This window comes from Mastacembelus armatus, chromosome 11 (genome assembly GCF_900324485.2).
Source record: "Mastacembelus armatus chromosome 11, fMasArm1.2, whole genome shotgun sequence".
NCBI classification, from domain to species: Eukaryota; Metazoa; Chordata; class Actinopteri; order Synbranchiformes; family Mastacembelidae; genus Mastacembelus; species Mastacembelus armatus.
In genome coordinates, this window is record NC_046643.1 from 19,180,413 (window position 1) to 19,193,958 (window position 13,546).

At 37.5% G+C, this 13,546-nt stretch overlaps 1 protein-coding gene across 1 annotated transcript; it reads left to right on the forward strand.

Annotated features, from left to right (window-relative positions):
* The first annotated feature begins 650 nt into the window (after positions 1-650).
* LOC113126623 (H-2 class I histocompatibility antigen, Q9 alpha chain-like) lies at positions 651-12,740 on the forward strand. The gene is made up of 8 exons (XM_026300741.1): positions 651-810; positions 2,422-2,688; positions 7,824-8,102; positions 8,462-8,761; positions 10,441-10,539; positions 10,834-10,851; positions 10,961-11,025; positions 11,450-12,740. The coding sequence occupies exons 1-7, from the start codon at positions 756-758 to the stop codon at positions 11,005-11,007; spliced, it is 1,065 nt and encodes a 354-aa protein (XP_026156526.1). The 5' UTR covers positions 651-755; the 3' UTR covers positions 11,008-11,025; positions 11,450-12,740.
* Positions 12,741-13,546: the final 806 nt, after the last annotated feature.

Sequence of the window (13,546 nt, forward strand, 5' to 3'; positions counted from 1 at the left end):
AGCTCTGTGATATTGACTCAAGGCTCAGAAGATGATGGATCAGGTGTTTTTCTCTGAACAGGTCAAAGGTGGATACATGATGTGTCCAGAAGGGGGCGCTGTCACACAGCTGATGTTTGAGACTCAAGTCAGAGAAAATATAAAAACTATATTTAGATAAAAGATGTGACACATGTCTGTTTGTTTGGGGAATATTCATAAATCAAACTGACCCAGTTAAAGAAACGAGACCAAATGATCTGAGTTAAATGTCTGAGGGTGTTTGAACTGAAGACAAACTTGGACATTTATTGTTTATTTTGGATCAGAACAGTTTCAGTCCAGGACAGTCAGACAGAATAAAGGGACAATGATCAGACACAAACTGCAGAGGATCTGACTGAGTCTGACAGTGACCTCTGACCCCATCAGCCTCTCAAACATGACTCCAGATGTGAGCAGCAGATGTTATAAGTCTCCTGTCAGACAGGACCAAACTGAAGAGCCTCAGTAAAGCCGCAGGTCTCCCCGCCCTCTCACACAGACTGGACTTTCACTTTCGATAATAACCTCAGTGGCTCAGTTTCACCCAGATACTAGTGACGTTGACGCTCAGACTGAATTCTCATTGGCTCAGGTGGAGGCTGACGTCGAGTCCTCTCCCTGTTTTCTCCTTATTCAGAGCAGACAGTGGAGCTGGACACACAGTGACTCTGTCTCTGGACAAAGACGCAGCAGTTTTTATTCTGTCACAGATTCAGACCCAACAGGTGAAAATGAAGACCCAGGTCATTTTTATGCTTCTCCTGGGAATAACTGCAGTGACTGCAGGTGAGTCTGAAACTTTTTAATGTGGATCTTAAAACAAACGTTGTTTATGTGGATCAGGCCTGTGGATGAATTTCAGTTCGTTCAGTCTTTACTGTTTATTTGGTTGATGGAGACTAAACTTGTTCATTATAAAAATATTTAAAGTTCATTTTAGTAGATTCTGTCTGTGAAAGTTATTGATCCTGATATTTTTGACAAAACAAATGTTTTTATTTCTGAAAAGAGCTGATCAACCAAAGTCTTTCCTGTAAAACTATAAACTGTGAACTTGTTTCTAATCTTTAATTAAACCACATGTTAGTCTGTAGAAAAAGCTGTGAGCTCCAAATGTTCAACAAACAATGAAAAACACATGTTCAGTGTTTAGTCTTTAATTTAGTGCTGTAATAAAATCTGATATTTTTTAAAATATATGTAAATATTTCTATTGGTCTATTTATTCCCCAGGTATGATTTATTCCATTTCACAGTTCACATCAATTGTACAGTTTAGTTTTAAGACTTTTATAAACTTGTCAGATTTTCACAACTGCTGACACTGAACAATTTCCTGTTCATATTTTAGAAAATATAAAATATCCTGCCCCCTCTCTTTAGAAATAAATAAACAGAAATTTAATAAAAGTAAAACTTTCTAATTTAACACACATAATTAGATTTCCAATTAAATTTGTTTATTTATTTATTGGTAAAGTCATTTTCCTTCCGCCATAGCACTGATATTTGTTTTTAAATTGTAAATGTCTTTTTAAATAATCAGCTTGGTCTCATAATAAAAAATAAAATAAATATAGTCTATAAAATAAAAAGGAGGAATAATGCTGCTTATATTGATTTACACTTTTTGGGATCATCATAAATTTCAGAAAATGTGGTTTGACATCAAACGTTAGTTCCCAAAGACCCTGAGAAACACTGAGACATATAGAGCTGTCTGATCCAGGACAGATGAACCACCACTGGCATCAGGTCAGAGATGAAACTGGAGACACTGATGGTTCAGGGATTTATTGATCCATCACCAGCTTCATGCTAAACTGTGTTAGGTGGTTTCTGTAACTCGTTGATCAGACACTAAAATATGATGAAGACAATAGTCAAAACAAACTGCAGCCTGAACCTTTGCAGCTCAACTGAATCCTCCCTGTTTCCATCTAACTCAAAATGTGCAGGTGCCAGAAACTTCAATTATTAACACAGTCCACCAGAGGGCGCCTTTTCCACAGATACTTAAAGTGAAACTCACTGACTTTAGTTTTCAATGGTCACAATTTATTATAAAATTTAGAAAATGATTTGGGACAAAATATAGTTACATGAAGTGTAAAATAAATTTCTGTCCCAACAGGAAAACAAACTAGAGTCTCACTTCAGTTTGAGACGTCCAGCAGTAGAAAACACAGACACTTCAGAATAAAACATTTAATCAGAAATATTAAAGAGTTTCTAGAGAAAAATCTTCTGTATCTTTGTTTGTATTTATTGGCTGCACTACAGATTATTATGGGCTGTTCTTGTTCATTCTGCTGCAGGAAAATAACAGAATAACACAGTGGTTTATAACAAAGTGATTCTGAAAACTAAAATCATAACATCATCTTTTTCTTACAGTGACTCACTCTCTGAAGTATTTCTACACTGGATCTTCTGGAGTCTCAAACTTCCCAGAGTTTGTGGTTGTTGGTTTGGTTGATGACGCTCAGATTGATTATTATGACAGTGAAACCAGGAGAGATGTACCCAAACAGGACTGGATGGACAAAGTCACAGCAGATGATCCACAGTACTGGGACAGGCAGACTGATATTTTGACTGGTACCCAGCAGACCTACAAAGTCAACATTGACACTTTAAAGCAGCGCTTCAACCAAACTGGAGGTTTGTTTCTTTTCCTGTTTCCTTAGAAAATGTTTGTTTTTCCATCCTGGTTTGTTGAAAAGTAAAGAAACACATGTAGTTTCCATCACACACACACAGAGTGGGCTCCTCTGCCATCAACAGTGTTTTCTAGGACTTGATTCATTTGGTCATTTATTTTGAAATGTAGTTTCATTAATATGGATTGAACTGATGAGCAGGTTTTTCTTCACTTAGACACAAATGAAACACAGTCAGACTCAACACACGTTACTGAGCTCAAACTAAGTCAACTCAGTGTTTCTGTCCATCCCATAATAACCAACAGAGATTATTAACACTGTGTCTCTGCTGGATCAGAATAATCCAGAATAAGTGTAGAAACTGTTGATCAGCACAGTTTTACAGCTGAGAGGAACTTTACTGCCTGGTTTCTGGGAGCAGGACTGGAAATGGGACTCAGGCTGCTGAATGACTGGAAAACACATTTTTACACATCAGTGTGTTTGTTGTGGGACAGAACCAGTGTAGTCATGATATTAACACATGGACTGTGTCAGGAAGATTCACTTAAATATGTGTGAACAGACACTTTGTTTAAAAACTCATCTTAAAAACCATTATAATATTTATTTAATTTAATTTCAATAAATCCCACATAATATTTTTATCTTTATTTAACCACAGACTGATTTTCTGTGACTTTACCAAGCAGCCTGTCAACACTCAGGACTGTTAGATCACGTGTCCTGGTCTCCAGAGAGAAGCAGCTCGTCCAAACCCACAGAGTCAGAGACAGACAGAGGAAGAGTGGGATGAGACCTTGAGCCCATTGAGGATAGTTCATTATAAAACATCTCAGTGATCCTGCAGGAAAAGGCAGCGACAAAGTTCCCAACATCATATAAACAGAGTTTAAGATGTAACACTGTTCATCTGTTGGAGGATCCAACTCAGTGTAGTGGTTGTGTCTGTTTGTTACAGTCGCTGTCACACACTTTCAAACTAATGACCCACAATACAAACTGATTAATAACATTATCATCATTATAGTTTCAGTCTGACTCTCCTCCACATTTCAGTTTGAGTCTGTGTTGAAATAATTGATTATTATTGATTATTGTGACCCGCGGATGAACGTCTGTTAAACCTGGTGTCGGTGAACACGCAGCCACAACGACATGTGAACACAAACGGGTCGTGCAGGAGAAGTTGTGCGTCGGCGTCACGAGCGGCGTAGATCAGGCTGCGGGTTCCTTTTCCACAGTGACAGTAAAATATACGACGCCCGTTATTGAACAGACGATGATCCAACGTTTAGCAGAAAGAGCAAAAAGACAAACTGACGCTCGAGGCCTCTCCACAAAATCACCAGCAGAGACGCTGTTCGTCTTCTCTGTCCCTGTGGAGAAACGAGCCTGTGAACATAATGTGAGACACTTTAATAAAACATACTCACAGGTGTAGTCAGGCCTTGGTGATAAACTGTTGGTGCCTGGTTTAGTGTCACATTTATAGACGATCATATTGAGCTGGAGCAGATTTGATCAGTTTCCTCCAGAGGCTGATGGTCCAGGTCCAGGGTCGTCTTCAGAAACGTCCATTTAAAGAGCAACTAAACCCAGAAACCACTTTTATTTCAGCCGAGAACCAAAATGTACATGGACAGTTAGTGTCGTTGATGGTTCAGGTCCAGGTCTGGACATTTGAATGAAAGGATTTTAATTCCACGTGTTGTTACAAATAAATGAAGCAGCTGGACTGTCAGCAGAGATGATTTCAGTCTAGATTTATAGTGTTTAGTCGGTTTGTTAGCGACGTTATAGCTTTAGCTCTTAGCTCAGCTCTGTGTGTGTGAGCTAACTTTAGCTTAGCATCAGTTAGCACAGCCTCAGCTCTGACAGCTCCAGCTGTGGGATGTTACTGGGGCTGGAGCCAACAGCTGGAGCTGAAACAGCTGGAGACCACCGTCGTCCTCCACCCCCTCCACCCTCAGTCCGCTTCCAGGGACTGTGGAGCAGAAAAGTCGTCCCCCCTCCACAGGTCTCTCTGTAGCACATGTGGACTGTCCAGCTACTTCCTCACAGTCCACAGTCCTCCCCCACTGAGCCCCCCTTCTCCCCCTCAGCCCCACTTTGTTGGCTCCTTTTAAAACGATGCAGTGGGTGGAGGGAGGCTCAGACCTGGACTTTAGTTCCTCTTTAAGTTACTGACCCAAAAACCAGTTTTTAGATCCAGCTGTGAAGATCTGAGCAGAGTTAATAACGTCTTTAGATCCTGAAACGACTCTGAGCTTTTTCTACCGAAGCTGAATCAAACCCAGTTGGTCTCAGACCAGGTCCAGGTTCAGCTGAGAGTAAATCAGCTTTAGTCCACACACAAACATCATCCTCACAGCTGCTCAAACACACAGCTCTGGATTTATCACTTACAGTCAACACTAAAAAAAAAACAAAACAGCAATTACCACCTGACTATGAGAAATATTTAATAAGTCGGTAAGAAAACAGGCAGTAAGTGGGTCAGACACATGGAGCTACGGGGTTTAACTGATCTGGATGAACCAGGCTGCGTCAACCAAACCTGAGAAAAACCTTTTCAGCTCAACCTGATCTGAAGAATCACAGGAGCAGAAATCAGCGTCGACTCGTCTGATCCGGATCAGCAAACAGATGAATCAGATGAGACTAAATAATGAGCCTCAAACTGTTGGTCTGGTATCAGACTGTGAAGGTGGTTCAACATACGCAGGTTTTCCCCTTCAGATCCGGATCCACTAAGACTAAAGCCACAATCAGAGACGACTGAGAAAAGATACATGTCAGATATTTAGCTGAGAGGAGCAAGGTCCGTATTTTCAGGCTATAAGTCTCTTTTAGCTAAAACAGAAATAAAACGTGTAAAAGTTGCTTCAGTTTGTTTATAATGACACTAATTATGGTCTAAATGAGCCGATAATCACGTGGACTGGACTTAACAAGCAGAAACTTCATTAGGATATTTATTCATTGTGTTAAGTTAAACTGATGAAACATCGTCTCCTCATCTGTTTGTCTTAATGTCGACTCACTACAAACTTTGGTTTAGCTACAAACTTTATTACCTGAACTTTGACATCTGCAGTTCAGCTCTTTGTGTTTGGCGCTAAATTAGCGGTAGTTTAGCGCGAACGTAAACGATTTTACTTTAATATTAACGTCAATTGAGTCCAAAGTGCCATCTAACGCTGACGACTACTCGACAAAATTACTGTAAATATTCACCTATAAGTCGCTTCACTGTTTAAGTTGCAGGAAAAGCCGGTGGAGTAAAACGAAGTGCGACTTATAGACCACATATTACGGTAATTTTTTAGGGCTGCAGGACTTTAAAACCGTAATAACCATAAAAATCAACACAGCAGCTACAAATAAAGCCACAGAGGAATGATGGGAAAAAACTGCAGACTGAGTTAATATTGTAAGTGAATCTATTGAACCACTCAGTTTGTTCTCAGTACGTCCAATATTCAGACACTTTATTCTGACATTTTACATTTTATGCTGCTGATTTAAACTTAAACTCAAGAGTTGTCTTTAGGTCTGTCTGTACTCTGCATTCATACATTCATCACTTTTTAAATTAAAAAGGCGTTTGAAAAACAGTTTGATAGATTTTAATAAAATTCCATCCCACATGTAACCCTAACCTATTGAACACTTCACATTTCTAATGACACCCAAACAATGTTAATTATGATTTTCCACAAATGGTTGGACGTGTTTAGTGAAACTCAGAACTGAACCTTCTCTGGACCAGGTTAAGTTTGTAGCATAAAGCACCATTGTAATCTAGCCAGGTTAGTAATAACAATAATAATCGTAAAACTGCTTAATTCACCCAACACATCCATCCAGTCCCAGGGATCTGCTGGAGCCTATCCCAGCTCTCTCTGGGTGAAAGGCAGGGGTCCACCCTGGACAGGTCCCCAGTCCATCACAGGGCCACATAGAGACAAACAACCTCACACACTCACACTCACTCCTATGGGCAATTTAGAGTCACCAATCAACCTGACATACATATTTTTGGACTGTGGGAGGAAACCAGAGTACCTGGAGAAAACCCACACAAGCACAGGGAGAACATGCAGACTCCACACAGAAAGGTCCCTGATGGGTTTCAGACCAGGAACCTTCTTGCTGTGAGGCAACAGCGCTAACCCACCATGCTGCCCTCATCCAACACAGTTTAATTTAAAATGTACCAAAGAAAGTACTGCACAGTAATCATGTACATTTACAACACATCTCTTCTAAGAGCTTATACAGTTCTGAAACATGTCAATTAATCACTCAGTTGATCAACACGAAATGAATTGGTAAGAGTTTTGATAAAATGCAAAATATTTTTCATGTTCCTGTTCTTCAATTAAGAATTTGTTGCTTCTTTGTTTTATATCATTTCGGTGATATAAAATGTTCAGTGTTAGTGAAACAAAATAAGTAATTTAACGATTTCACCTCAGGCTCTGTGAACTTATGATCACTATTTACAGTGCTCTGATATACGGTAATGCAGTGTAAACAATTCACTGATTAATAAATATATAAATAATTACAAGTATAATTAGGTTGAGCCACACACACACAGACAAAAAGTAAAACTACAGATCAGCAGTTTTGCTACATTGACCAGTTTGCCCATCCAATAATAAAAACACAGAACAACAGATTAGGTGAACTTTTCATGAACAGTGTCTTTGCCATAATAAACAAACTGCTGGAAAAATTATTTGATCAAAAGAAAATTCACCTTAAAAAACTTTGACATTCAAATAATGATTTAAGTCTTTTATGAAACAAAATTGTCAAACATGTTGATTCAGTTAAAGATAATCTTTTGATTTTGTCTGTTTTATCATTTTAAATTAAATACTGATCAGTGTTGATCAGACAAATAAGCAATTTGAATATTCCACCTTGATAAATGTTCAAATGTAAATTGTTAATTGATTATTAAATACCAAAATAAAAAACCAGTCCAGGACCAGGTCTGATGTAGCTCAGGACTCCACCTCGGGTGTGTGTCTGTGCTGAAGATGTGATATCAGCTGTTAATGACTGACTGTGCTCAGATCTCACTGTGCTTTAATGACGTCTCTGTCTCTGTCTCAGGTGTTCATGTTTTCCAGAACATGTACGGCTGTGAATGGGATGATGAGACTGGAGAGGTTAGAGGTTATGATCAATATGGTTATGATGGAGAAGACTTCATATTATTTGACCTGAAGACACAGACATGGATCGCTCCAACACAACAGTCTGTCATCACCAAAAACAAGTGGGACAATAACAATGGTTTGAACACAGAGCTGAAGAACTATTACACCCAGCTCTGTCCTGAGTGGGTGAAGAAGTATGTGGACTATGGAAAGAGCTCTCTGCTGAGAACAGGTAGAGTCACATGACCTGATGTAGATTCATGAAGACAATAATCTTCAAATGTCTCCTCAGTTTCTAACCAACAGTAACATGACATTCAATCTGAACTAACACACAGACCCACTGTGTCTCAGTTTACACTCATTTCTCTTTAGTTTCTCTCACTTCTCTCCCTTTTCCACCATTTTCCCTCTGTCATGCTCTTATATATTTATAGTGTCACCATCTTTGTCTGCATGTTTGTCCTGACTGGGCCTTTTCTGTCTGCAGCAACTTTTCAATCATCTCTGTGTCTTTGTCTCTTCATCTAATTTAGTTTGCAGTAAATCATGATAAATAAACCTTAACCTGTCTTCCTCTTTCCTCTGCAGACCTCCCCTCAGTGTCTCTCCTCCAGAAGACCCCCTCCTCTCCAGTCAGCTGCCACGCTACAGGTTTCTACCCTGACAAAGCTGACCTGTTCTGGAGAAAAGATGGAGATCAGCTTCATGGGGACGTGGACCACGGAGAGATCCTCCCCAACAAGGACGGGACCTTCCAGATGAGGGTTGACCTGAAACTTTCATCAGTCAGACCTGAAGAATGGAGCAGGTACGACTGTGTGTTTCAGCTCTCTGGTGTTAAGGACAACATCGTCACCAAACTGGACAAAGACCAGATCAGGACCAACGGTAAGACTGGGATCAGAGTTATGACTGTGGGTTGAACCTATTTTTACTTTAATGTAATAATCCTGCACAGTGTTAAATGGGGTTGTTAACCCTCTGGGGTCTGAGGGGGTTTTTGGGGCCTGGACAAATTTTGACATGTCCTGACATTTGTGCTTTTTTCAGTGTCTTTTAAACATATTAATGTCTAAAGTCTAATAACACTGTAATCAGCACAAAATTGGCTACAATAATATGTGAGCAGCAAGTTTATACATTATTGTGTTTTTGAGAAAAAAGTCTTTATGCATGGCTAGTGAAAAACTAAAATTTTTTACTCACTGAAATAAGACCATAAAACACAAACAGAACATTGGTTCACAAGACTTTGGAGACCAGCATGTTGTAGGCTAAAGTGTTTACTTCAGAGTGCTGTGAATGTCATCTTGTTCACACATTCACAGTAAACAATACACTGATTTAAATTTTCTAAGACACTTTTTGTCCAGAAAGGCCATATGCAAGAGGGTGTGTCTGAGGATGAATAGTCATGTGATTTACCTGAGAAGACAAAAGACCACTGAACGACCAGACAAAGACGCATAATGAGCCTTTCAGTCAATGTAGATGGGACGGATTAGTGCAGCACAATACAACACAATGAGGATCCAAACGATCCTCATTTGTTAAAATCAGTGTTTTTACTCTGAGGACAAGCCAAACTATTTGTCTCTGTGAGGAATGTAAGGAGCGCCGCTTCACGTGCGTAACGCGCCATCATCCAAACGCGCAGAAAAAGTGAGTAAATTCTATGATGAAGTTTGATATTTTGTGTCATTTCTCGGGGGCGTGCACATATTTACCTGGTTCACCTGAGATTATTTACATGTGAACAGTGGACAGAGTACAAGGCGGGACCGCATTACCTGTAATGAGGTGAGACAGGAAAAAACGGACTTCTCCTTACGTTCATACGGATTAAATAAAAAGTGATAATTTGTTTTTGACTTGAATTGTTCCACTCAAAAGAAAACATTTCAAGCTTTCTAGCCATATAATTCTTATTTTTATGAGCCAAGTATTCGCTGAGATTCTGGTTGTTTTATTTACGCGTCTGTGAAGAGAAATGGCAGAGACAGAAAAGTCTGAGAGCGCACCCTGACGGCTTTCTTTATTTAAAAAAAGCACAACGTTTTGTTGTTATTATGATGGTATACCACTAAAACTAGACCCTTTACAGATTTGAATGATACATTTCTTTTATCTGTACGATCAGAAGTGACGGAGTAATTTAAGTTTGTTTCGGCCTTATCAGAAAAAGATGCGTCACAACGCGCCAGCGCGTGCGTCGACCCCAGAGGGTTAACTACTTACTTAATTTTAACACCTACATGCATGTGACTGACAGGACACAATGTTTTTGTTTAAAGTCAAAGTATTGTCCACTGTTTCTCCTCGTGTGACAGTAACAAACATGTGAGACAAAAACACTAACACAGACAACAAATCCAGACCAGGATCAACAGACAGAGGTCCAGTCATTATTGTACAGTAGGAACAGTAATGACCTGAACAGGAACAGCAGGACAAACAAACACACAGTGTCTGTACACAGGGACTGTGGCTGTTGTCACATGGAGGTTTTTCTCTTCTGACCTGCTTCATCTGCTCATGTTGGGATTTGTTTGTTGTTTGTTTCACAGAGACTAACATGACCACCATCATCATCATCATCGCTGCTGTGGTTGTTCTTCTCGCCATCATCTCTGGGATTGGATTCTACATGTACAGACAGAAGAAAGGTGAGAGACATAAACACTATTTTTCTTCAGTGTTTTGTTTGACTCTGAGTTTGTGTTTTCTCCAGATTACAAAAGTAAAACAAACTTCACTTCCCAGAAAACCACAGTTTAATAGCAATAGTCCAAAGATGTGAAGGGAGAGATGATGGTAAAATAAATGATGTGAGATTTTCATAGAAAGAAATGATCAGTTTGAGTGAAGAGAGAACAGGATCATCACTGGAAAGAAGGAGACAAATTCTGTCATTTTCAACTGTAACAACTGAAATTAATTTTTATTTCTTTTTATTTCAGCTAAGCGTCCTCCATCTCGTAAGTAAAACTTGTTCATATTTTATTTTTAAATTAGATTACAAAAGGATTTCTAGGTTTTCTGGTTGTGTTCACTCAGAGTGAACTAACTGTGTGTTTCTATCTGCAGCTGTGAGTGACCCTGCAGTCATGGAGCAACTGAATCCACCTAAATGATAAAACCATCTGAACACAGTGAGTCACTTCATGTTAAACTGCTGCTCAAACTCTGCACTAATGATCTTTCTGTGACTGTTTGTCCACTGGGAAAAAAAATCAGAAAAACATTTTAGATGTTGAGAAAATGTTTCATTTTATTTCTGTGACAAAAGTGAAGCTGTTTAATATGAAGTTAAGTGAAAGGAACGGTCAGATAAAATATTTTATTGAACATTAATGTTTAAAAAAATCTGTCACAAGAACAATAAAACAGTTTTAAACCAAATAAAAACTTTAAAAATCATAGAGGGTAAATATTTATTTATATCTCAGCACTTAAATGAATCATGGATATTTTGGATTTGTGTAAATATGTTATTTTGTAGAAGTGAAATCAGCAAACATGTGATGTTAATTAACTTTTAACTATTTTGCTTTTTCGTCCTCTCTGTCTCTTTAGGTTTTGGATTAAACAAGAAGCTGTGTCAACAGATTGTCCTCAGTAAACTGAGAATTTATTGGTGATTTAACCCTGATCAGAAATTGATAGAATCAGGATTTTGGAGCCTGCAAGTAGATTTTTATAAAAACATTTGGTGTAATAAAAAGAAAATTTTAAATATTTTACAAATGCTTATTACAAAAATGAAATATTGACATTTTCACACTTTAAAATTAAAGGCAGAATTTACTCTGTTAAAAAGTTTAAATATTGGTAGATGAAACAAAAATGATTATTGATTTCCTCAGGAGAAAAAAATCACAGAGCTCCTCATAAATACACAATTCATTTAAATATTTGTGTGTTCATATGGAACAAATCCACCATAGTTACAGTTTAAAATGTCTGGTGTTGGGGTTTCTTTTACATTAACTATACAAAGATCAATATCCATATATAGACTTACACATCAGGGCTCTGCTGATATGATGAGACCTTACGATAACAGATATTTGTCAGTAGTGTTTTTTTTTTGTCTTGTTTTGTTTTGTTTTATTTTTGTTTTTGTCTTTTTGCTTCTCTGGTTGTGTCAGATCATAAACTGTAAATCAGCAACATTTAGAAACAAACTGCATGAACTCGTGAAAAAATTGGCTGTAAAAATAAATGGTTGTCTGTCTGGTTGGAAACTCTAGCAGTTCTGACCCAGTTGACTGGGATCAACACCAGTCTCCTAAAACTCAGCAGTACAGGAATTATGATTTTTCACTAATTCATTGGAAACATACAATATTTTCAGCTAGTGACTGTTAAATTCTAGATAGTTTTTGTAATTGAGTTATACTGCTTGATTATATATATATATGAAGTGACAACATAAAATTACAGATCTATTGAAATGTTTATTTGCAGACCCCTATAAACACACATGTAAATATTAAGCTTGTATATTTCTTCAAAAGTGATCAAAGTTCCAACCAGAGTGTGTAGGTAATTTATCTCTGAGGTTTGTTTTAATGAATCAGGATTGTGCCTTTTTTTCTTTCTTTTTGTGTTTTAATATTAGTTGTTTGATCTGTTTATGAATGTTATGTTTTTAAATATAGCTGAGATTATACAAGGATCTGGGATGTTTTAAGTTTCTCAGCACGTTGATTGATATTTCCTGCTCATATTTAGGGGCGAGGGACTTCACAGAAATTAATCTGCAATATTCAAATATCAGTTTCTGTGTTTGATCAGATTAATGTTAAATTAAATTGCTCTGTTTATTTTTGTGTTTTGCTTCAATAAAGTTCCCAAAATTCCACATCTCTGTTTCTTTTTGTAATTTCACACATATTTATACATATGTCACTGTAGCTAAAGTGTTAATATATTATTATATATCATTCACTATTTTAACATAGATTAAATGAACATGGCTTGTACATTTAGATGTTAAAAGTGTAAGAACAAAATTGGGCAAACCTGTAAAAAAAAAACTGGACTTTTCACATGACAAGAAACAGACTTGCCTGAGACCTTTTTGTGGACTGGTTTTAATAATCAAAAAGGTTTTAACACAAATTAATGTCATAGGAGGTTAAAAAAAATACCAGTTAAATACTACTACATCTGATATTGTTTAAAATCACTGGTGTTTGTGCAGTTCTCATAGTATATTAATTTGTCAGTGACTTAAAAACTACTTTGCTCAGCTGTTCTCTAAACTGCACAAATACAAGGCTCAATGTGGAGTTTTGGTTTTCCCCTAAACAAAACCTGTTACACTGAATTCTGCCTGGCAACTGATGACAGTCATTGTCTCATTCTGCAATTCTCCAAAATCTTATCAAACTAATGTGATGTTTTACAGTGTAAAATATCTCTAGCAATACACTCATGTCCTGTATGGTATATATTTGTTAATATACAGTATGTGATAATGTTTAGTGTTTTTTTAAGTCATGTTTTTAAAGGTATCGTATTATTTTGAATGTTTTTCAAAAGTCATAGCAATAATTGATTAATTAAATTCTGGAAGCTTCACAAGTTAAGCAAGAAGCTACAAACTTCTAAACATTAACCAGGTTTTTCATGGTTAAGATTGTACTTTTACCAACAAGACGTCTG

Excerpts from the sequence above, each read along its gene's own strand:
- LOC113126623 (XM_026300741.1), top strand. The coding sequence starts at position 756 with ATGAAGACCCAGGTCATTTTTATGCTTCTCCTGGGAATAACTGCAGTG. Across the intron at positions 811-2,421 it reads AATAACTGCAGTGACTGCAG|TGACTCACTCTCTGAAGTAT; the intron begins GTGAGTCTGAAA and ends TTTTTCTTACAG. Across the intron at positions 8,103-8,461 it reads GAGCTCTCTGCTGAGAACAG|ACCTCCCCTCAGTGTCTCTC; the intron begins GTAGAGTCACAT and ends TTTCCTCTGCAG.